This window comes from Tauraco erythrolophus, chromosome 4 (genome assembly GCF_009769465.1).
Source record: "Tauraco erythrolophus isolate bTauEry1 chromosome 4, bTauEry1.pri, whole genome shotgun sequence".
NCBI lineage: Eukaryota > Metazoa > Chordata > Aves > Musophagiformes > Musophagidae > Tauraco > Tauraco erythrolophus.
In genome coordinates, this window is record NC_141468.1 from 23779962 (window position 1) to 23804227 (window position 24266).

Here is a 24266-nt window from a genome sequence, read left to right on the forward strand (position 1 = left end):
TTCTCTATAGAAGTCTATTCTTTAACTGAGACTTGTAGTTGACTATTTTTAAGAGCAGTCCCGCAGATAAGAGACATGTTTTCAAACCTTGGCAGTCATTAACCAAGCTTAGAACTTCAGTTTGTATTTAGAGCCACGTGATTCTCTGGCAGAAACCACTGTGGTATGTTGCACATAAACCAATTGAGGACCAAGCCCAGAGCTGAGCATCAGAGTATTGGTACACTCCTGACCGATGTTGTAGTTAGACAAACGTTGTTTTCTCAGAGGACGGTGTTGGTTTCAGCATCTCTGCTTCATACTGTCCCTTCAGTTTTGCTGCCATAGTTGTTCCTGCAGCTGTTTGATCATCTGAGCTTAAAATGCCTTGGTAGGGTGGGGAAAAAAAGGTTGGTTTTTAACCTGAATGTACTCTCCAGTCTGGTTTACTGTACAAGTCAACAGATAGTTAAACCAATCTAACAGAGACAGGACAGCATAAAAACAGGCGCCAGGTTCACTTAAGCCCTCAACACCGCCAGGCTGCCCTGCGTTGGGTGTCAGTGGGCTGGCGTGTCCGCGTTCAGGTTGCGGATCTCAGGGCAGGGGTTACCCTCTGCGGTGCTTTAGAGCTGCCCGCACTGCATGTGAATCGTGGAAACACTGAAGCAGAAAAGAGCAGTTCAGCTTCACCTGCTGTTTCAGCTTACTCTGACATCCCAGTTTCCTTTGCTAGACTCCTTGGAAAAGGGGAAGGTGTGGTCATCGTTCCAAGTTTATATTGCGCATTGTAGCAAAAACAATGGAGTACTCGGGCAACGGCGTTGTACGTTGCTTGTGCAGACTTCTCGCGTGTTTTTGAATAAATAGTCTGTTAACTACCACTTGTGGACTGTTTGCAGTGTGTAGTTTTTGTTTTACCAAGGTGTTTGCCTCACGGTTCAGGATGCTGTAGCTGTTGCCTGCCCGGGGCATGGAGCTCTGTTGGGTTTTGTGGGGATTTTGCTCCAGGGAGCTTGCAGAAGCCAGGCTCTTGGCCACCCTGTGTTTCTCTTGCCCCACCTGCAGCTGTGATCTGCAGCTGGCTGGCTGACCACTAGCAGTGGACAGCACAAAGGTGTGAATTGCTGAAGCCCCTCCGTGTGTGTGAGGGAGGTGTGCCAGCTGTCTGAATTGCACTTGCATGCTTCACCATGCCCAGGTGAAAGCGCTTTTTGTAGAAGCGTATTTTAAGCAAAGCTAGAAAGCAAAACAACACATTTGAAAACAAAGACTAGAAACCAGGATGCAGAGCGCTAATCAGACTCAAGGAGACCGTTGCATTTGGAGAAGGGAGGTGTTGGGAGGCTCTTTTGCCATTGTGTTCTTCATGTGCTGGAATATGCCATCACCCAAGCTCCAGCCATCTTTCCTCCCACCTCACCTGGGCACAGGGCAGGTCCCTCCGCTCTTCAGAGTGGGGCTGCAAATGTGTTTTACAAGTAAGCTGGTCAGGACTACTCTCCAGTCTAATAAAATAAAACACTATTCACGTGTACTGTGAAGCAGGTCAGAGGGAAGTAGCCCAAAATGCTCTAGAGAAGAAGCAGCACTTTCTTAGAGCGCTTCAGTTTTAGTGGGATAGCAAGAATAAGCAGAGTGAGCACTAGTCACATGTTCAGTAGCTTGTGCAGTCCCCTTAGAGTACCATCAAAGTCAAATCATAGCACTCTGCCAGCTTCAGGGAGAACTTCTGAACTTGAATAACATGAGTGGAAGAAAGAATCTTAAAACTAAGACATGGAAACCATTCACTAAGGGTTTGAAAACCCACTTCCCGGGAGTTTTCATACAGGCATCTGGTGTTCTGACTGTGGTATATTTGTGAATATATCCATGATAACGTGATGCAGATCAGATAATAATGTGTATATCTCGAGTTGAATATTAAGACTGTGACTGCTCTCCTGTTCCTTGTAGGAGTGAAGTCCCAGAAATACAGACAATTCCTAAAACTTGTCTAAAAACTGTCTTGATGTAGTTTGTTCAGACGAGGCAGAACCACTAATCTAGTTGAGCAAGATTTTTGCTATTGCTGAAACCTTTTTGACAGCCATCCTGTATCAACTACTTATGAGTGATATGGAGGAAAAAGACATTTTTGCAATAAAAGCAGGTTCTGAGTTCCCATTAAATCCACCTTTGCTTATCAAGGTATCCTCACTGTGTCTGAGAACAGGACTATGCTCTAGATTGAGAACCAACTAAAAAACTGGATTGAGACAGGCTAGTTTTACCCTACTGATGTTGGGGTTTTTTGTTTTGTTCTGTTACTTTGGGGGGGGGTTTAACAGCAGTAGAGTTGAAAAGGTGCTATTTGTGCATCTTCAGTTTGCTGCTGTTATTACTTGAACTTTCATCATTTGAACTTTTATCAGAGATGATAGAAACACCTCTGCTTCCCCCCCCCCCCCCCCAAGTATTCTGGGTTATACAGTTAATTTTTAATTCTTTTCAATTTCTTTTATTTCTTGCAGTTCTTGTGTGGTTGGTGAAAGTAAGCCTACGCTGCAGGGATGCAAGAGGAGCAACAGCCTGAGGTAGGGCTTGGAGCTGAAGGGTTTTTTTTGTCAGTAGAATTGCAGGGAACGTCAAGGCTGAATCAGCCAGGTTCTGCCACTCATCCTCAGGGAAGGCCTGCAAGTCGAGGATCGAGATTACCAGTGTGAGACCGCTTTTAAAAGGAGTGGGGGGCTGAGTGCTATTGTTTTGCCACATTAAGGTTCTTCTTTTCAGAGTCCTTTTCCCTACAATTGCAAAAGCTAAAAAGAGTCTTTTGTATTAATTTACTTGCAAGTGAGGCATTGCAGAAAATAGTTTAACCTGTGAGCTTTAACCTTTAGGAGGAAAAAATATTTTGTGAGTAAATTGCACAAATTGTATATGAAGGTTCTCATTGTCTATAAGTTAAGTACCTTGCCAAGTTAAACCGCAGTGCTTTTTTCTACCCTTTCTGTTCCTTTTCTCCCTTCATATCCATATATCTCAAAACCTTTTTCTGGTGCAGCAAGCGAAGCTCAGGAAATTTTTTTTCTAGTGAGATATAAGAATGTTGATTTCTGTATCCTGTTAGGTAATTTAAAAAAAAAAAAAGGAGACAACAAACTCTTAATGTGGTACTTAGTGCTTTTTCCACTGCAATGTTGTAATGTTGTTATGATGACAAAGCCAGCATAAGTGACAGGATTAATTCCATATGTTACAGATGGATGCATTTTTGAAAATATTTTTGTGACTACAGATACGTATGCAAGCAGTAGAGTCAAGCCATATGTTGTGATCAAAAGCTGAGCTGGTGTTAAATTAGATTTGTGAATGTAATTGCAATTTGCGGTGTAATTGCAGTTTGCAGTTGTCCATGAACAGACTTTTTCTTTGTAGTGAAAGGATGATACGTTACTGTGAATATTTTAGACTTTGCACTGTAGTGCTGTAATTTTTGGTCTTACTCCATGAAACGCAATGATAAATTTTGCCTTACCTTCAGTGGGGCCAAGGTAAGACACACAGAATTTTTTTTATCTGAAAATTATTGTTTGGCATAATGGAATGCAAGAAGAATACTCTTGTTGAAAGCTTTTAACGATTGGATGTGCTGTGTACAGTGCTATTTTAAATCTTACCAGGTAAGTAAAAAGTAAATAAACCAGTCATTCTAGCTAAAAAGCTGACATTCTTCAAGAGTTTGGCTGCCTGCTTGCTTATTCATTAATTCTGCCTTTCATTTGGAAGATACTTGAATGATGATGGATTCGCATCCTGTCTCTAACATTTTGACTTAATGTTGTCCAAGAATTCCAGATTCTCCCAATAATCATACTGATTTGACTTTGAATTAATGTAGTTGCCTAAAGATAGTTTATACTCGAGCTTCGCCTGATTCTGAAGTCTCTCTGTTCTGCACTAACTCTGCCTGTCCAGCTTGGATGACATAGGCTGAATGACTGGGATTGTTTGAATTCTATGCATGGATTTTGAAACTTGCCTGTTAGTTAAAAATAAGAAAGGTTTTGTTAGTCAAAGACCTGTCTTGTATACTTCTAGTGATAGTATTTAGAAGTCTGTCTTTGGGAATCTTTTCAATTACCTGCTGATTCTTTAGGGGGAAAAAAACTATGCAGATGCTTTTCATCTTTCTGTAACAAATTTTATAACACTGGGCGTGCATATTGTGTAATTACCGTACGCTTATTCTAACAGAATAAAATACTTGAGCAAACTCTTCTTGAATTAATATGTGTATTTGTGTGAGTGCTGATGAACTTTGTCAGATTCCTGACAGACTAATGCTCGCTGGTAGTTGAGTCAAATACACCATCTTATAAATAACAATGGTTTTATAATAACCAGTGCACGTTTTAGTTTCTGACACAGAAAACACGATAGTAGTGTCAGAGAAAAATTTGTTATTTCTATTCTAGAATCAGATAGTTTTTAAAAACTCTATGTCAGGTATAAATATTATCTTTTTAAATAGGCATGAAATAGTTTTTAATATGTTCTTTCTCATACTTATCCAGCTAGGAGAAGAACAGTTGTAAAACCACAGACATTTTGAACTGTTGACACTGCTTAAATTATTTACTTGCTTGAATATTATATGTAGGTTCAAATTGAGCAAACTCACAAGGGGAAAGATGTATTAAAGCATTTCATTTTAATTCCCAGCGTCCTTTTGAATTTGTTTCATACAGGCTGCTGCAGATCCAGTGTCGTCCTCTGATGCACCAGAAGATGGTCCAAAGGAAACGTCAAGTGTATCGCAGAATATCTGTATGTTTCTGGTTTGACTGGGGAGGGTGTATGATGTTGGAAGTATATTAAGCTAAATGTCCATGCTTTTTCCTTACCTAATAAGGATGTGGCTGTTAGCTGTATCTGACTTAACGTGTTCATGATTTGTAGGAAGGCCCAGTTGTGTAAACCAAATTTGGAAAGAGCAATGACATATTGATTGCTAGTTTGCTGCTCCCATGCTTTAAAAAGAAAGTAAATGGGTTTTGGTTTAATAGATAGACTCAGCTATTGTTTTAAGCTTGGTGAGATGGATAAGTATGTTTGCTTCAGTGTTCTGGCATCTAGTGCTGTGATGTTCAGTCAGTTGTCCCAGGTGTCATACTTTGCCCATGCCAGCACGATGATGTTTTGATATGAAGGCCAAGCCTGCAGGATGTGGGAATAGAAGTATTCCAGCCAAAACTGTCTTGTGAAGCCCAGGAAGCATCAGTCCTTACCTTTTAGTGGTAAGGATCAGATAATGACAGACATTTCTTTCTCAGGAGGAGGAGAAAACAAAGGCTTGTTAGGATTTACTTTGTGTTTATTGATATACTGTTGCGATGCTAATGTACACGATCCTCATTTTGAGAAATTGAAACATTTAGATTATGCTTTCTGGCAAATAACAAGGCTCTTAACCACCTTAGGGCAGATTAGCAGGTAACAGCAACATTACTGTGATGCTGAAGTTGCTGAATAATCCCTAGGGATCACAGCTTTCAGAAATAACAGTTGTGGGAGCAAACAGAGCCTTGACTAAAGCTATGGGAAAAGCATTCAGACATAAAGAAGCAGATTAATTTTTTATGTTGCTTTTTTCTCCAGATACAGAAGTGGGTTTAATAAAGCTTTTGAGAATGTTTTCCTTTATTATGTCCTTGAATTATAACATCTGGTACTGCACTGTTATAGCTGTTTTTATACACACAAAATATTATTCAGTCCAGTTCTGAATATATGCATGTGGTGAAGGCTTGAAAAATTAATAGAAATCTTTTAAGGGTTACTGAATACATAGAAGCCACTTTGAACTGGGGAAATCTGAGCCATAAATTACTTTAAGCTAGGAGAGTATTTGGGGAAGATACCATGCAGGCTTCCCCATTTCTTAGGTCTTCCTTCGATAGCCACTTTTGATGATCGTGGGAGACAGGATATTTGCTTAGATAGATTTTGGTTGATCTACTATGGCTGCTTTTATGATTGTGTGACTGAGAGTGCTACAAATGCAACAGCCCTACCTCTTCTTCCATTTACAGTCATGTTTTCTCCACTCCCTCCTTAGCATCACCATCTATTTTGGCAGCAACATGGTCTTAGATCAGACCGTACTGATTGCAACACACCATGTTCTTGGGTATCGACCATGAAGTAGTAGGTTGCTAAAATGCTAACTAAGGAGGATGTTGGAGGGAGGCTTTTGGTTTGGGTTTCATTTTTTTGTGACATAAAATCCCGTGAGATAAGTATTTGTGGGACAGATCTGGAACCAGAGCCACATAGTTAAACCAGATTTATGAAAGAATGAATGTATGGTAGGAGGCTGTAATTTGTCTGCATCTTTGACATCCTGCCTGCAAACTGTTCACTAACCTTTTTTTTTTCCCCCTGGGATTATGATTCTATTCCAGGCTTCTGGACCACTTGAGACCTCTGCTAACTTGTGCAGCAGCTTGCCAGAGAAAGAGTTGGTTGGAAACAAAACTCTGCTTTCCTACTCGATGCTTTTTTTCTAAGAGGCATTACAGATTAAAGATAACTCATTCAAAGTTACTGTATTTTCCATTGATGTAAAACTGAAGCTTCTCTGTCTCAGTTAATGAAGCTTTCTGGCATTTCACCAGCTGTTTCCAAGGGATGAAATTGATAGATCTTCCTATTTTCCATGGCAAGCTTGACATAGATGAGCTGAACTCACATTGTACTATTCTGGTCTTAAATAGTTTGTTGTTGAAACCAGGGAAGAATGATTGGTTTTCTGATCTAAATGCCTCTTAAGATTTAATTTTCCAATTGTATTCTTATCCCTGGTGTGTTAATCATGGAAAAGGCTAAGATAGGATACCTACCAGTGCCAATATGTGCAGCTGACTTTACCAACATACTCACACCATTGTACATGTGTTGCTATTGTTTATACAGATAAATTCCCAAAAGGAAACGCTTTTGTTCTAGAATTTTAAAAAATGCCTTTTTATTTTTTAATTTAGTGTATACCTTTTCTAAGTATTCTTTGCTTCTCTGTCCACCTCACCTGCCACACAGCTTCTCTCTTTCCCTTACTGAACTTCGTGGACAACCTGTCCCAGTGTCCACAGGGTAGGAAACCTGGACTGAGACCCATGCTTGGAGGCAGCCTCTCCAGTGGTGGCACTCTCAATGATGTAGCCTCAGAATTGAATGTAAGATTACAGTGGTAAATCCATGGCCTTTTAGCTCTGCTCTGCTGTTTAGTGGTGACATTTTTATTTTCTGTTTTACTTACCTGCACGTCATAGTCATGTGTGCTTTTCTTTTCTGTTTTTCTTTACATTTATAGCTGATGCAGATGCATTTAAAATTCTTCTGGAGATGAAGATGAAGAAGAGGCAGAAAAAGCCTACTTTACCAAGCACTGTGACTGAGCTTGACACCGAGGATGGTTCTAAAGTATATGTGGTTGGAACAGCTCACTTCAGCGACAGCAGCAAAAAGGATGTAGTGAAGGTAAATACTAAGTGCAGATCCTTCAACAGCATGTTTACAATGTCAGCTTAGCCTTAAGTAGAATGAAGTCCAGCTCTCTGACTTGGTTCTGTGCTGTAACCTGCGGACTTTGTTTTTTCTCAAGTTAGCTGTTGGAGGACTAAGAGTGCTGTAGGATGAACTAAGAGGCAGCCATATTATCTTAATAATTTTTTGATGCAATACATTACTCTCCCATCTCAAATATTTTTATTTGTCCTTAAATAACAAAGGTAGATACGGTGCCAGTGTTAAAATAGAAGTCTGACTAGTGAAGCTTACCCTGCCTGCCACAATACAGCATCACGTCACGCTGCTGGTGCATACTGTGGTTGTTGCCTACTCACTGTGATGGGGATGTGCTGAGGAGACGCGAAGCCTGTTCTAGAAACTGTGGTTTACAGATTTTCTGCGCCCAGGGTGTAGAATACCGAGCTGTAAAACCATGCTGCCACAAAACTTGAGTTCCAATCTCAAGATGCAAATAAGTCCAAAGCTCTAGTGAAAGTGGGAACTATTCCATACTGTACCTCATGCAAAAGTCTGCAGTTTAGAGTGGCTTTATTTTCTGGGAGCTAGAGAGGAGGGGATCTTGTGCCAGAATCATCAACCCTGGTTCTTGCAGAGCTTATTCTAACTCAGATTGCAAATGATCACAGAGTATGGTTAAAGGAACTTTGTGAATGTGAAAAGTTTAACATCAAGTTTTTCTCCCCCACCCCCCCCAGCACAATTTGTTCTTCATCTTCCTGTCTGAAAGCATCCAGTAGCTAAAGCGTTTTTCTGTCATCTCCCTTAATGTTTTTCTCAATACATAGCTATTTGGACATTCATATTTACTCTTTCATTGTTCTTTTAATTGAAAGCAATTGCTGAAATGTGCTTTTATTAAGTTCCTTTTGTGATGGAAAGTATCAATATTGGCTGCATTTCTTTTTAATCCTTCCTAAACTGGTGTAAATAAATTCGTCTTTTTCAGACAATACAGGAAGTGCAGCCTGATGTAGTTGTGGTGGAACTATGCCAGTACAGAGTTTCTATGTTAAAAATGGATGAAAAAACATTACTAAAAGAAGCCAAAGAAATAAATCTGGAAAAACTTCAACAAGCTATAAAGCAGGTATGATTCCCACAATGAGAATTAAAATTTTGTTTTAAGAGCAATTTGTCAAGTTACAACCAAAACCAGTGTTCCCACCAGCTGGGAACCTAATACTGTTCACCTAGGTGAGAGTACTATTACAGTGGCAAAGTTAAGTTTAGTTCAGTTTAGGTTTGGGTTTGGGTTGTTTTGTTGTGGTTTTTTTTTTTTTCCAGCTTGGAGTATTGAGGGCTTCTGTTCCACAACAGGATTGTTTGGGCAGTTGCTGACCTTGGCGAGAATCCTCCTGGGTTTAACAGTTGCTCCATTTGCAGAACACAAGTCTGACTGTGATTGAAGTGCTCTGCTAGTGTATTTAAATATGATGATTGTTCCTGCAACCTGCGCCACAGCTATTTAGAGAACATTTAGTATTGGTGGTGTCTGTCATGATCTGTTTAGTTGCGTTCCTTCTTCATCCTAGTGTGCCGCTCGCTCTTTTAATTCTTGTCCACTTATCTTTTGAGTAGTTTCTCATTGACAGTAGGCCTTGAGGGAGGTTTTTGAAAAATCTGGGCTGAAAATTACGGGATTCCATTCAAATTATAACTACTCTGACTACTCTGGCAGTCTAATGCTGCCTGGGATGTGTGCGCAAAACAAGTGTTGTCCGGTATTTTTTTTCAGTTTCACCCAGTTAGCTTATATTTAAGTAATTTTAAGCTTGACACAGTGAAACAGCACAAAGTTGACTTAAATAAATACAGGAGACTTGATTAGAATGGCAGTATGTGGTCAGTAGTAAAAAGAGTTTTCCAGTGTTCAGTTCAGTGAACAAATTCATAGATTACTTTGCTTGTGTGGTGTGGTAATTATATATTGGAATTGTGTTATTGATGTAATTGGGGAATTTTCAGGATTGCAATTCTCAAGGATATAATCTGCATCATGCAGAAGCATTTGCAGTGGCTGGGGCCAGTCTACTTGTGTGCGTGTGCAGCCTTTCTGACTCATAGAGTTAGGCAATAATGTGTTCTTCCTGTTTTCTTTGTTTGTGTCCTATCAAAGAAAAGACCATTGCAGAACACTTGCATATTGCATGAATTACTGCATCCGTTTACTTTAAGTAAGGTGTATTGTTCTGATGCATGTAGCCAAAAGAATGTGTTCACAACCAGAGCAGCATAGCTGGGGGCCTTCTGACCTCATAAACAGGCACAGAAGCCTTAGTTTTCCATGTCAAACCTAAATGCAACGGTTTTTGCTGTGCTTCTCTGTTAAGAAGAAAAGACCAATGAAAATAAAATAGTGGAGTGTTGTGTTTTTTTTTTTCTCTGCCATGTAAATTTGTGTTGGCAGCTTTGTAATTTAGCACTTCCTATCAGGGCTTGAAGTGATCTTGTGTGCAGACAGTAAGAAATAGACTGTGTTGCCTCCAAAGCCAGAGAATAATATGAAGATCCTTCCTGTTACAGCTCAATCTTAGTTTCCTTTGTCACCAGGAATAATGCAAATAATAATAATAAAATTTGGACATTGTGCCTTTGAATTAATGTATTTCTCTGTCTGTAGTCTCAACTGGAAAAACAACCCCAACCTTCCCCCTTTGATTCAATAGCAGTGTGGTTTATATAGGGAAAATCAGGAAAAACAGTCCAACTGTCTCATGCCAAATTATAGTGGGTTTTTTTTTCTGTAGTAAAATCAAACCAGCTGGTAAGTTGCTTAGTCGTGCTTCAGTTGTCCTCTCTCATTGAAATGTGCATTTGGGCCCAAAAGTTACTCCAAAAGTCAAAACTTCTTGTAACTTTCATCCCCAAGTATCAAATTAGGAAGAGAAAACTGCGTTTTTATAGTTGCTTGTGTAAATCGTAAGTAGTAAAACTGCGTTTCATTGCTCTTAATTGAAGCTGGAAACTGAGCAGTGTGTTAGTGTGAAACTATTACACACTTGGAATGGGTCACTGGTATTCACAGCTTCTCAAGCAACTGTTGCAGGTTAAAAAACAGCTTTCCTCCAGCCCCTCCTTGAATTCCAAAACCCTTGCAGTTGTTTGCAGAGAACTACCTGTTTGCTTTCCATTAAGCAGTGCAGCACAGTGCAGACTGGTATCTGCCTTGAATGTGAGTTACCTGAATGTGCACAGTAGCAGTTGGCTTGAACCAAACTGCTAAGACAGGTTTTGTCTTACCTTCTCCTCCGAGTTCCTGTTTCCACTATTCCTTCTGCATCCATACCGTGGCCATGTGGCAGTCTGAACAGGGCTTGCTTTTTCACTGCATCTTGTCTCTGTGTGGCTGTATGGTTGCTGGTTCTGACGCAGAGGAGTTGAGAAACCGTGTTCTGAGGCAGAAGAGTAAGTGGGCTGGTGGCAGCAAAATCTTAGCTCAACCTCACTTTTTTAACCTACTTCCTTTCAGCTGAAGTTACCTGTGCAAGAATATATTGTAATGCTGTTTTTTTTTTAATGCTTCTGGCCGGTAAAAAAGCTCTCGTTTGCACTATGTAATACAGCCCTCCATATTTAGGTAACCTACAGGATTGTCCTGTTAAAATAGACATAATGTGAATTGGTGGATGACGGGTACATCCATATGGACAGGAGATGGCTGCCGTCGCTTGCTAACTTCAGTTGTGCTTTGAAGTCTTAACTTCCAGTGCGCTTGCAGCAGTAGGAAAACCAGTTCCAGGCTCCAGGTGGCAAGGCTTTGTTTGCACAGGGCTGCATCCATGGGAATTAGGGTTTTTAAAAGAAGATATCCAGAGGACTGAAATACAAACAGTTTGTTTCTGCCCGCAGTTCTGCAGTTAGCGCTGGATCTGTGACTTGCTATGCAGTTGAAGAGTAGCTCCGAGGCCCCCTCCTTAGGCTGCGTTCCCATACAGAGTATAAGTGTTTCTGTGCTGAGCCCGGCAGAAGGTTTATCTGCTTCAGAAGCCCTCTGGCACCTGCCAATAACAGATGCCTGGGGAAAGGCATTGGAACCTGCAGTCATACTTTGCCTGGGTGTTCCTCTCCTTGTCCTTTACACTGTCTCCGTGCCAGTGATGATGTCCGATAGAGTGTATCTTCCTCAGTTACCTTTTCCCAAGCCTCTCGAGTATTTAGTATGTTTAATCTCTTCTCACATGTTTGGTATTTCTTTGTATGTTTTCTAGTTCAAGTATCTTGTTTTCAAGACAAGAGTCTGCTAAAGATGGTACAGCAGTGCATTGATGTTTCTGTTTTGTTCCTTTCCTGGTAATCCTTTTCACTCTTCTTACTTTCTGACTGCTATTGAACACTGGGCTGATAAAATCAGTATTTTGCTTTCTCTCTCCTGTGTGCTAACAGCTCTGTGTCCCTTTGCCTGTGCAATTTTCTTTCTACTTGTGCGTTGCTTTGTGTTTATGGCTGTTGCATCTAACCTGTGAAATTATTGCCAGCCACTCAGGATTTAATGTTCTTTTGTGGTCAGCTTTCCTCTATCTGACACTGAATAATCTGGTATTGATAATAACCTCTTTTACAGTTTTGTTCCCATCATTTTTCGTACATTTTGCTCTTTATCCCCCAACTCCTTATGGCTGGCCAGTTGTTGCTGGTTGCTGCTACATATGGCTGCTTGTCACCTTTTATCTTCTTGATGCTGAGCAAACACGGCAGGCACTGAGTTTCATGCAGGTTAAGAGCACAAATGGCTCGGATGCACTTCAAAGATGCATCCCTCTGTTAGTCACCAGGGTGAATCTTTCTGTCACAGTGTAAAAATGCAACATCAAATAACATCAATCCTGAAGGGGAGATCAGCCAACAAACAACCTCAGGCTGCATTATCCTAGTTTTTTCTTTGTGGGCATCTTTTCTGAACTTCTGGAAACCTTTGTCCCCCAGGCTTTTGGACTGGAGCTCAAAAACGCTGAAAGCCATTTTTCTCACTCCCCTCTTTCTACCTTGTCCCTCCTCAGGAGCCCAGTGCCCTGTCTTTCTTCTTAACCTACTCATTTGATGACTACTGTATGTCAGTCAGTTGTTCGTACAACGTGCCATGCTTGCTAGTTTGTAACATGATAGAGCAGGTAATCAGTTGGCTTTGAAAATAGCTATTCTCTTTTGCCAGTTATGGTCCTCAGTGACTCTTGAATCCACTTACCTGCAGAAACTGCCTACAGCCTTTGGAGAGGCCACACAAGCATCAGAGCTGGGAGCAGGGAATGGAGACTGGGACCTTCCTCTGGTAACTTCAGGCAGTTATATTAACTCAAGCTATCCCATGTAACCTCATCTTCAGTTGCATGAAGCTGGTGATATAGCAGGAAGTTTAACCTTTGGCAAGGGAAGGGGGAATGCCCCTTTTGGTAGTGGTATGGACTGATGCCAAACTGGAGGAGATGAGTAACCAAGGTACAGGTTATGCTTGGAGACGGGTAACACTCAGCCACTGGTAAAAAATAATAAGGGTTTGTGTGAGGAGAGGCCTTTAGTCTGCTTGTGGGAGTGAGTCATGCTCAGGACTGTGAGGTCTTTCCTAAGGTCTTATGTGCTGAAGTCATGCACAGCAGTTTCTTGCATAGTGCCGGATTCTCTGTGTTTCTGTGGCTGTTAACCTAACCAGGACTTAGCCTAGTGTTTCCCAGGATTGTGGGAGAGTTTATGATTAGCTGTGTCCCTTTCAGTAGCTCTATAACGTGGCGTTTACTGTACATTCAATGGAATGTGCTCTTGTGGTCCCTTTTTTTTGTAACCAGATAGATCAAGAAAAATGCAATGCACAGTATAAGCTGGTTTACCATTCAGTTATTCAAACACTTTCTTCAAGCAGGTGTAGTAAATATAGACTGACGTAAGTCTGGCTGCCCTCCTTTCTTTTCTTAACTCTGCCATACATTTTTGTTGAAAGGGAGAATCCTTTAGCTGCACATTGAAGTGAAAAGCTACTTCACAACTAATAGAAACTGAAATAAAAGAGCTGTATTGGTCAGTGAATTGGCTTCAAAAGGAGCTTCAGTGCTGCTTCTTCACTAAGATACTTAATGGTTTTTTTATGACTGTTCATTCTTCTTCAGAGAAATCCACCCAGCTTGTTGATTTTTCTTTTTTTTTTTTTTTTTTAATGTTTTTCTCCCTTTTCCACCAGAATGGAGTCATGTCTGGATTGATGCAAATGCTGCTTCTGAAGGTTTCTGCTCACATCACAGAACAGCTGGGAATGGCCCCAGGAGGAGAATTCAGGGAGGCTTTCAAAGAGGTACGAACTTGAAACGTTTTTTCTGAGATCAAATTACTGAACTTTTGCTCCCAGAGTCAGTCTAAGTAAAACCATTTGTTAGTGACTAGGAAAGAGCACTCTGCCATAGTTGTGCTGGGGCCTGCAAAGTAGCAAGAATTATCTTTGTCTTCAAAGTGCATGCAAAAGTTTGTAGCCCTAAGTGGTACGAGAGCAACTCCAAAAAGGCTTCAATGAAAATAAATGCCATCAGAAATATCATCAGAAAAAAACCTTATCATTTCATTAATAATTTATTTATTCTGTTCTTGTTAAATAGTTGTTTTTGAAATCTGGATATGGATCCTGGTCTCACCATTGGTGGTGTCAGGGTTTCAGCTGTGAAAACCAACTCTAAAGCATTAATGAGATCTAATGCATTCATCTAGAAAGAATGCTTGGCGCAGTAAAACATCTGACTGGTCTGTTAGTCCTATCTGGCCTTTTAACATTCCCTTTTGTACTACTGCCCGCTTTGATACCATGAAGTAAATAGTAACTGGACCTCTCTTTGTATCACAGGTACTCATTTTTTATCTGGGAATACTGAGACACTATTTTCACTCTGTATCCACCTTGCAGAATGCTATTTTTATGTAAATTCAGTACTAGTAAAGAAAGCTGAGATAACATAGGTGTTAAAGAATCTGGAATAATTTGTTGTATCTATCCTTAAGAAAACTGTTTCAAGGCTTATTTTCCTGAGCATTCCAGACCAGAGTGAAACATTTGAAGTGTTTCCCTTTTTAAGTTGGAAATTAAAAAATACATATAACTAGTTCTGTCCTAAAGTGGTTGTTTGAAATTTTTAAACAGGTATACATAGGACAGAATTTTCTAGGAATCCCGCACTGTGCTAAAATTTGTCAGTCTAAGCTACAGCAAAGCCTCACCTCGCATTGGCATGTGGTATCTGGCATCAGTTCCTGTTTCATAAGCTCTTCTCTTGAATATATTTTGCCATGACAAACTGATAGGTTTGTGATCCTGACAAATCCTAGGTAAAAGCAAAATGACCACAGGCATTTCACCTTAGACTTTATTCAGACCCAGACAGGTATCGAGCCCCATCTGTTCCCCTTAAGTAGTCATGATCAGGAGCTTTCTGGTTAGGTAAAAGTAACCTAAAGAGGGTGGCGTTAAAACTTAATGTTTTTACTGTAATACCTACTGCATCTTGTAGCTGAGGTACTCCTTTATGAGTAGCAGTTTGGAAAATTTATTTATTGCAAAGCCAAAATATTTTTTGATGTTGAAGTATGACACTACTTGGTCTTTTTTAAGATAACACAATAAAACAAATGTTTTTCTCAATAAGAATATACTCTGCTGCAGCATGGAATGTTGACTAGTGATTTATATCTTCTATTTCAGGCCAGCAAAGTACCTTTCTGTAAATTCCATCTTGGAGACCGACCTATCCCTGTTACATTTAAGAGAGCAATTGCTGCACTTTCTTTCTGGCAAAAAGTCAAGCTTGCATGGGGCCTGTGCTTCTTATCTGACCCAATCAGGTATGAATAAGCATCTCATATGTTTTTTGGGGTGAATTGTTCAATTCTTTCATTTGACTTTAGTAGGAGCTGGAAGTCCTCAGCCTGATGCAGTGAAACTTGAAGTTAGTGAGAAGGATAAATATACAAACTACCCTGCAATAATCTGTATTTTTTAAAAAAAAGAAAGCTGGCTTTCTGATCTTGTTCCAGCTCTTTCTTTAATTGTCTTTTGACACATTACCTCCAGGTGAAGTGAAGGATTTGGTGCTGGAGAATTCCTAGTATACTTAAGAAAAAACTTTTTTAAATTATTTTTTTGTTTTTATGCTGAAAATAAAATCTTTCTCACTTCTGTGTGTGGATATTGTAAATAGAAGAAAGTAGGGCCTTGGTATGCTAATTTATACTCTCAAGATTTCTAAAGGACTTGGGCCTGCTTTGCTAAGTCACATCTAGATCAGGGCAGCCTGATAACTGAATCTGCTGTCTGAGCAGATTTTTGGAACAAGAGAAAACATTTAAAGTCTGTAGACAACATGTGAACATTTAATGATTATTGCCTTTATAAAGGGACATAGTTAGGAACTTTTGCCTTATGGTAATACTTCTCAGACTGCTATTCTCTTGCTCAGTTTGGTTTCCCCTGCCCTTCAGAGACATCCCTGTGCCAAGTTTGCTTCCTCTTTCTACAAGTAGGTGTGTGATAACTTGCTTGAGCTGGGTGAGAACATATGCACAGCTGTCCTCCTAAATTCAGTCTGCTTCTGCCAGACTTGCGGTGGTGGGAGGCTTGCCAGAAACGAGTTCCCTGTGCATGTGGTCCTTGAATTTCAGTGCCTCATTCCCTGTGACCAGAGCTCTAAACAGCTCGTGGAGTGATCTATGGCATTTCTTACAGCCTTTTAAAATTGGGACAGGGCTCAGACTGTAGTTGAGTCAATCAAACTTTCTGTTTTCCAGTTTTAACATTTACTTAACTGTCGCTTCCTGTAAATACTTGCTGTTACATTCACCTGTGAAATGAGTTTGACCCTCTTTCAAGGCATTAACTACAGTCCGTGTGCAAAGTGAGTTTTCTTACTTACTAGTGTAATACCAGCATGAAACTATTTGCAGGCTTTTGGAGGCACTGGAGGATATATTTCTCTGCAGCTTCTCCCATTCTTTTATCCATCCTAAGAACGTTTTGGTTTTCAACTGCAGTATTAAGATAATTACAGTATGTGCACACTAGCTTCCCACTGAAGCTTGGACATAACATCTCAGTAGTTGTACAATTGATTGATCTGCTACATTGATTTTTAAAAATAACACATAGGTAGGAGTTGAAAGAAGAAGTTGTTGGGGGGAAGGGGTATTGTACACCCAGCCATCAGCATGAGATTCTACAGAAAATGGAGTAATAATTCAGCATCAAACTTGTGTCAGTCCAATAGCTTTTCTCTGATCTGTTGAAAGCTAGCAATGCATTTCTCCTTTTGGTTGTCCCTGTTGACATTTGTAGTGTCCTTTTGATCTTGGAAACTAAAGAAAGCGTGTTTGGCATCATTCTTCAGTAGACAGTGATGTAAAACCAGATGATTCTGTTGCAACAAGCTATGACTGTACTACAGCTGTGGTACAAAGAGAAGGATAACAGCACCTATAAAAAATATGAAAGCTCATTACACTTACTCCTGCAGTTTTTATTTGTTTATTTCCAGCCTGTTTCCTATTCTCTGTTCAGGGAGCTGATTTATAACTTTTGACTTCCCTGCTGAAGACCTGTGATTGACACTAGGAACCAGCACAACTTTTTCCATCCCCTCAGACTGTACCTTATGGTGTGCACTTTTTGTTCCTTAAATAGAGCCTCTGTGTGTTCAGTGATCAGATATGCTTCCTTGGGAGTGCTCTGTGTTGCTTCTTCTAAGCTTATTAATACACACTGAAAGTGGGGCACCATGATAACTATTTCCTTTGAAGACCTAGTGCTTTTGCTTCGCTGAGCTGTCAGCTTTCAAACTGAGCAGGGTGAAAATCCAGTTTCACTGCCTAAAGGCAAGTGACCTCTCTTCTTTTCCTTTCCCTCACTGTAGAGGCATTGTTAGGTATCCAGTTTTACAGGTTTAGGGGGTTTGTTTTACTTTTGGAGAGGAGAAGTAGGGAAGGAGAGCTGTAGAGTGTGAGTTTATGTGGATAATGTTTATAATACCCAATTGTGTTTATTCATTGGTTTGTCCGCATTGTCTATATGCTTTAAAAGCATAACAGATACTGAGAAAACTTACCTTTCTTTCAGTAAAGATGATGTGGAGAAATGCAAGCAGAAGGATTTACTGGAGCAGATGATGGCAGAAATGATTGGAGAATTTCCTGATCTTCATCGAACGATTGTCTCGGAGCGAGATATTTACTTGACCTACATGCTGAAGCAAGCAGCAAAGCAGATAGAACTACCTCGAGCTTCAGAAAGTAATTGTTTTGAAGTAGATATCATAACCAGTAAGGTGTTCGTTGTGTACTAGTCCAAAGTTCGGTTGTTCTCAGGAAATCTGGGATGTTCTTTTCATGTGTGCCACGTGTCACGTAAGATTACAGTGCTTAAAAAATTAAAAAGGGATACTACTCTTCTGTTGCAACCACCTATAGAAGTGAAGAATTTTCATAGAGTGGTAGACTCCAAATTACGATTCCTTTCTCATTGTGCTGTTTAAAACTGGAAAGTTCTAATTAGCCTGACAACTTTTTCCAAAGGTAGGCGTCTGGTATTTCAGCACAGCATGGGACAGTCTAGGCTTATGTTTCCTATCTCACTTCCATCTCCTTACCTCACCAAATTCATTAGCATCACTAGCTGCTCAGGAACATGTTTCTTCCTTGAAACACTTGTGACTCTGCATGTTTCAGCAAGGTGTAGGCGTACAGAATAATTGCATTTCTCTAGCCTTTGGAAGTATTTGCCTGCTGTATGTGATCCATGTGCCCTTCCTATACAGAAGCACACTGAGGTTACCTCTTATTCTTCGTCCTAAGATACTGTTTGTAATCACATCAGTGCAGACCTCTGGCACTGTCTTGTGATTGAAGAAATAGCGACAGGATTGTACTTGTGTTCTTGTATCTCCCTTGCCTAATATTACCTCAGTGCTGCCTTCATAAAGCTTGTCCAAACATAGCGCTTCCTGTTAGCTCAGTTGGTACGGCTGAAAGAGGCACAGATGCATTCAGTTACTTGGTCCAAAGAGCAGGCTGAAAATTTAGTTTTATTGATGGTCATGGCTGGGTCTCAAGCCACAAGAGGAATTGTTTAGCATTTCTCCAGTGATCTTTCTGGATCACTGGTTTAGTGAATGCCTATGAAACTGGAAGGGGTCTATATGCGTTATGAAGGACATAAAATAGGAGACCATAAAAGACAAGAATGCGAGGGACTACCTGGCTGATAGCCATGTATCTCAGTCTTCTAGTTAACAAGGGACAATGCCAGAGAGTTTTGTTTAGAAGCTGTGTGTTTATATTATATGCATATAATCTAGTCTATTCATTCATGCTCATGAGAGGCAAAAAGAAAAAAGGACCAAAAACAAAAGGCAAATTATATACTTACGATTCTTAGTAAAATACAAAACTCTACAGTTCAAATGAGCAGAAACAGGGCATCATCACCATTGTCCAAATAATTTACTATTGTAAGGACAGTAAGGAGAAATTCCTGGACACTATTTGCAGGACTCAGTTATACTTTTGGTCTGATACATTTCTAAACTAGGCTTGATTTGTTTCTAGCCTTCACCTGACTATTTGCCTTGGTGAACTCTTCTAAAAAGTTTGCAAATGAAACTTTCACATTTAGTTTTTAATTTATCTTTACTCTACACAAAACATTCTGAGAGGGGGATAAAAGTTTCTTCCAGGACTAAATTTCAGACAGGGCTTTAAACATTACTGATCTCATCTTTGAATCCTGCCCTGAAGCAGACAGGAACATACAGGTGGAGGTTGGAGCGGACATGATGTGCTGTGGACAGCCCATTCTGCTGAGGTGCTGTGCTCTGTCTCTGTTGTAGTTGCAGCTCTGATTTAGAGCAACCCTAGGATAGGCTGAGAAAAAGCAAGTCCAAAGAAGCAATTTTGAAAATGAGTATAATAGTTCTAGTGTTTTCGATACAGTTTTGTTTCATTTGGAGGGGCTGAGTGGATATCAAGAGTGGATATTCAAAGCAAGACAGTGAAACTTATTCATATTTTATATTTATGTATCATTTTCTCCATTGGAGAGCAGCCTGATTACTATTACTTAGAAATTTTTCTGTGAATTGTTTTTATCGTGGTGTGGTGCCATTTTTGCACTGGGGGAGAGGTAATCCCAAAACTTTCAGGAACAACGTTTTAACTTCAACTAGGTGCTGTGGAATTTGGGTGGTAGGTAGATGGGAGGTGAGGGTGAGCGCTGGCACGTGTCGTAGTGGTCTAATGGTGACTGCTTCCTAGAAATGCTATGGAGTTTGCCGTTCCTTGCTGAGGCCAGATCTGTCACAGTGAACTTAACGGGGGCGGGTATGGTCTCGAGCACTGTTCTCCAATTCTTCATTCTGCTTGTTAGCCCAGGTCTTGTCACAATTTGAATGTTTGCCAGCTGACTCTGTCCAAAGTGGTGGAAAAAGCTCCCAGTTCAGGAGATAGCAAAGACCAGAGCTGTTCTGATAAGCAGTACAGAAACATGACTCATACAGGGAAGGAAAGAAAGAAATTAATTTACCTTGCATCTGCTGAGCCTCTCACCCTGAGGCTGGAGTATGAGCCAGGTACATTTACTGAAATAAACGTTTCCTGAAAATCCAGAAACTGCTGACTTTTTTTTTTCAGACTTTCAACGTAAGAGGCAATAGGTGAGATGAGTATTAACTTTTAGTATGTACCAGCTTTAGTATCTAGTAGTAAGAGTCCCTACCTCTTGGAAATTTGTAATCTTACAGATCACTTATTTATTTATAGCTTGAAATTAGTTCTTTTACTGATGTGTTCCTTTCTTTTCATCTCTATTTCTCAGCTGAACCTAGAGAATATATCCCAGCTGTTGTAGTTGGTGTTGTTGGGATGGGTCATGTACCTGGAATTGAGAAGAACTGGAACTCTGACTTAAATATCCAGGAAATAATGAGGTAACAGTCATCTTTTCCTATGTGTTAACATAGCAGCTTCTCTTGCTAAAAGACAGCAATCATTGGTTTGTTTGGGGTTTTTTGGTTGGTTGTCACAGCTTGAAGAAACATCATTACTGTCGTCCTTGCCCTGTCAGCTCACTGACTTGCTGGCAGTGCTTGCAGATTGTGCTCACAGCAAAGGAAAAGAAAATATCAAAGGGGAAAAAAAAATAGTTGGATATTGAGGGAAGTAGAGATGAGAAGATGCCCTGGTCTAGAAAGAAAATTCATTGATCCACATTTAAAGCTTTTAAAACAAGAATTTGAATGAGGGCTGTAGCAGATGGTGAAAACAAAACCAGGCTTCCAGTCTAGCTTAGGTAAATATAAACTGTTGGATTCAAAGCTTTTGTTGTGTCAGGACACTGCTGGCTCTGGCAAGTTTACTGTTGCAGTTGCTCATAGCCCATTTTTAACTGTGTTTATATATATATATATATATGTAGTAATATGTTTTAATGTGTATACCTAAATATGGGCTGATTTAAGCCACGTATCTGGTGAACTCTCACTCCAAAGTACCTATTAAAATAGATGTATGTGCTTCGTAAAAGAAAGGATTGAAGAACCAAAACGTTAAGACTATGTGTATTCTATAAATCCACAAAGGTCAGGACTTCAGAAATGTAGAGTGATTATAGTATTGCCTGGTAGTACTGGTCTGTGATGGTTTAGGATAATAGAGCCTTTCAAATATTGGCACTTTGTTATCATATCCGCTTACTGTGTTTATGTAAGCACCTCACCCATCTCTTCAGAGGCTCTGAAAAACAGAGAAGATTGTGCTTCACCTAAATGGTATATTGAGGCATTTAAAACATGATGTAGAGAGACTTTTGGTGTCTGGATCCAAGAAAGCAATGTACAGAAGCCATTTGTAAGTATTTTTCAAGGCTAAGCCTCACCTGGAGTCACAGACTAGATGTCCATACTCCTCTGCACCCTCGCAAATAACGTGTAAAATGAGGTTACCCAAATCCATGTAACTGTATGGTTAGTGTCGGTTGCATCGTTGACATCACAGAACTGAACAGCCAGAAGCCTGACTACGTGTCCTCAAGTTTACACAGAGGGTCGTTTTCATCAAAGGCTGTTTAACGTGGCTGTCTTTACTGTGCCAGTGCCATAACTAAGTGGAATGGTTAGCAATATCTTTCGTTAGACATTAATATTGCGTTAACTTGACTTTCTAAAATAATATGAAGCAAATGACATTTATAAGATTACTATGTATTTGAGACTCATTTCTCATTAAACTTTTTAACCCTTCCTACCATTGCACTACAGTTGCAGAGCAAAGTTAGGGGTGTTTTTTGTGTTAGTGGTTGTCACCTCTCTAAAGTGAAAAGTTTTTAAAACTTGCACAGGTATTTAGTTAGGTTTTACAAGTTGTGAGGTGATCTTGGAAATCGTCTGGATAGAAACATAAACATTTCTCAGACTTCCAGTGTTTAAGGTCATGCATTGAACCTGACTTGGAGCAGACTTTACTGTTTGCTTCAGGTTGATATGAACTGATTTTTTTAAAATTGTGCTGAGGGACTGGGATTGAGAAAGAATAGATAGAGAAGCATATAAGATCATGTAAAAATCCCATCCTTTATTCAGCATGCATGCTTTTAAAAACTTTTCTTGTATATTCCCTTAATGTGCAAAATCTTACCAGTAATAACTTCGCCCTAGTTTGAGCATATGGATCTAAACTCAGCCTCCTTGTATCGTAATCGCAGCGCATCTAACCTGGCTTGAGTGTGCCCGTAAAGTTTTTGCACTACTGTAACTTCGATTGCTTCTGAATACATTAGAAACATTTTCTAGATAGAAAAGAGAACTTGTGGCTTCTTTGAAATGACATGCAGAGACCTCTCTGTGCCCTGTGAGGGGACTATCGGAGTTGCAGTGTAGGAGGGCAGGGCCAGCTGAGGTACCACAGAGCTTGTTCGTGAAGGTGCAAGGCTACACGTGGGTGTCACTGTGCTTTCAAAGCCACCTTTATTTTGAACTCTTTGTTAACTGTTAGCTAAGTACACTAAGATATTGACTGCTTGAAGGCAGGGGTAGACCTGGTGTGCCTGTCGTCATCTGCCCTCCTGGTTCCAGGTGGTCAGTGCAGAGATTTCCAGGTGGCTCTGTGAAGATCTCAAAGCCAGCAATACCTGTCAGATGGGAGACAGCTTCATGCGAAGCCTCTCTCATTTGTCTGCACTGTCCTCTGTGGAGCTCTGGATGCCAAGAGCGCTGCAGGGGCTTGGCTTCCACACGCTCGTGCTGGGAGCTGCAGCTAGGCTGGTAGGCCTGCCTGGCATCCAGGGGTATGCCTTGCAGGAACACCCCCCCACCCCCTCCCAAATCCGTGCAGGGGCCAGCCTAGATCCAGACTTACCCCTTCTGGCCACACAAAACTGACCAGATCCTGACATGCATTATCCAGAATATCCAAACTCTGTTTTCCTCTATTACTCTGATTTACAGTGATTTGACTGTACAGGTGTTGGACTTAAGCTGCATCTTGTGTTTCTTCTGACTTTTGCAGAGATATGCATAGTAATATTGTAAATGGTTTGACAAATAATATTAACTTCTAGTGTCCTTCAAGAAGTCTCGATGTTGTCTTATTTTGGTAGGGTGATGGGCAAGTTAAGGTCCATAGCCATTAAGAGTGGCATCATACATAAATAATAATAAATTTTCTTCCCCTTATTACTGTTGTTGTTACTATTTAATTTGCATGTAGCCCTTGAACATGAAAGAATATGTTGGTTGTTCATGACACATCTGTCTCTTGCACCGTAAGGGGGAAGGGGAGAAAAGATTCTTGTTTTGATTGGAAAATGCCTGTTCTTCTCAGCTGTGCGGCTGTTAATGTTGTTTTGTATCTTTTGCTTCAGTGTGCCTCCTCCATCAGCTTCAAGCAAGATTTTCAAATTTGTCATAAAAGCAACAGTTTTTGGACTGATGGGATACGGCTGCTACCGAATAGGTCAAAGGACAGTTCAGTTTATTCTCTCGATGCCAGCAGCACAGAGCTACCTTCAGAAGCTGACAGAAATGAGGTCTCAGCATTGAACATCAAGTGAAGGCACTATGTGAAGAAGGTGGCTGAAAAAGGGTGATGGAGGCAACAAACATGAACGGGACTGAAAGAAGAGAGAGACGAGGATTCTCATCAGAGGTGATTGATGCTGGGCAAAGCTGAATTGCTGTGTAAGAAAAGATTTGATACTCAAGTTACACCAGCTATGATCTAATGAATAGGTTTGATTCCTGGCAAGTGTGTTGCATGAAACCACATGATTCCAGATTGAGGTAAAATAAATATGTACGCAAATATATATATTATATATATGCATACTGTGTATATATAATATATATTACTGACGATGTAGTACAGACAGCTTAAAGAGTGTATGTTCATGACTTCTTTTCCAGAGGAACAGAACAACACAAATTAACCTAATTGGCTGCATCTGCTCCGAAGTTCAGGGACACTTGTCTTGAGGGATTCTTTGCTTTTTTTCCTTAGGTATAACAATACCTAGTGGTTGTTTCTGGTGCCAGACACTTTTACACGTAATTTAGGAGGACATCTTCTCAATGTGTGTTTTATACTTAAAACATTTAGGCTTTTTTTAAACTTAAGAGCTTTCCAAAAATTTCAGAATTGTACAGGCTGTCATACGTACACTGCTCGAATTTTTTTACAAGCCTTACTGAAGAACAGGAACGTTGCCTTTA

At 40.2% G+C, this 24266-nt stretch overlaps 1 protein-coding gene across 1 annotated transcript; it reads left to right on the forward strand.

The window, feature by feature from the left end:
- The first annotated feature begins 2534 nt into the window (after positions 1-2534).
- On the forward strand, positions 2535-23692 carry TRABD (TraB domain containing). Its single transcript, XM_009979146.2, has 9 exons — positions 2535-2558; positions 4713-4791; positions 7337-7503; positions 8501-8641; positions 13721-13831; positions 15224-15363; positions 17627-17799; positions 20378-20489; positions 23420-23692. Exons 1-9 carry the CDS (start codon positions 2535-2537, stop codon positions 23595-23597), a joined length of 1125 nt encoding a protein of 374 aa, XP_009977448.1. The 3' UTR covers positions 23598-23692.
- The last annotated feature ends 574 nt before the right edge of the window (positions 23693-24266 follow it).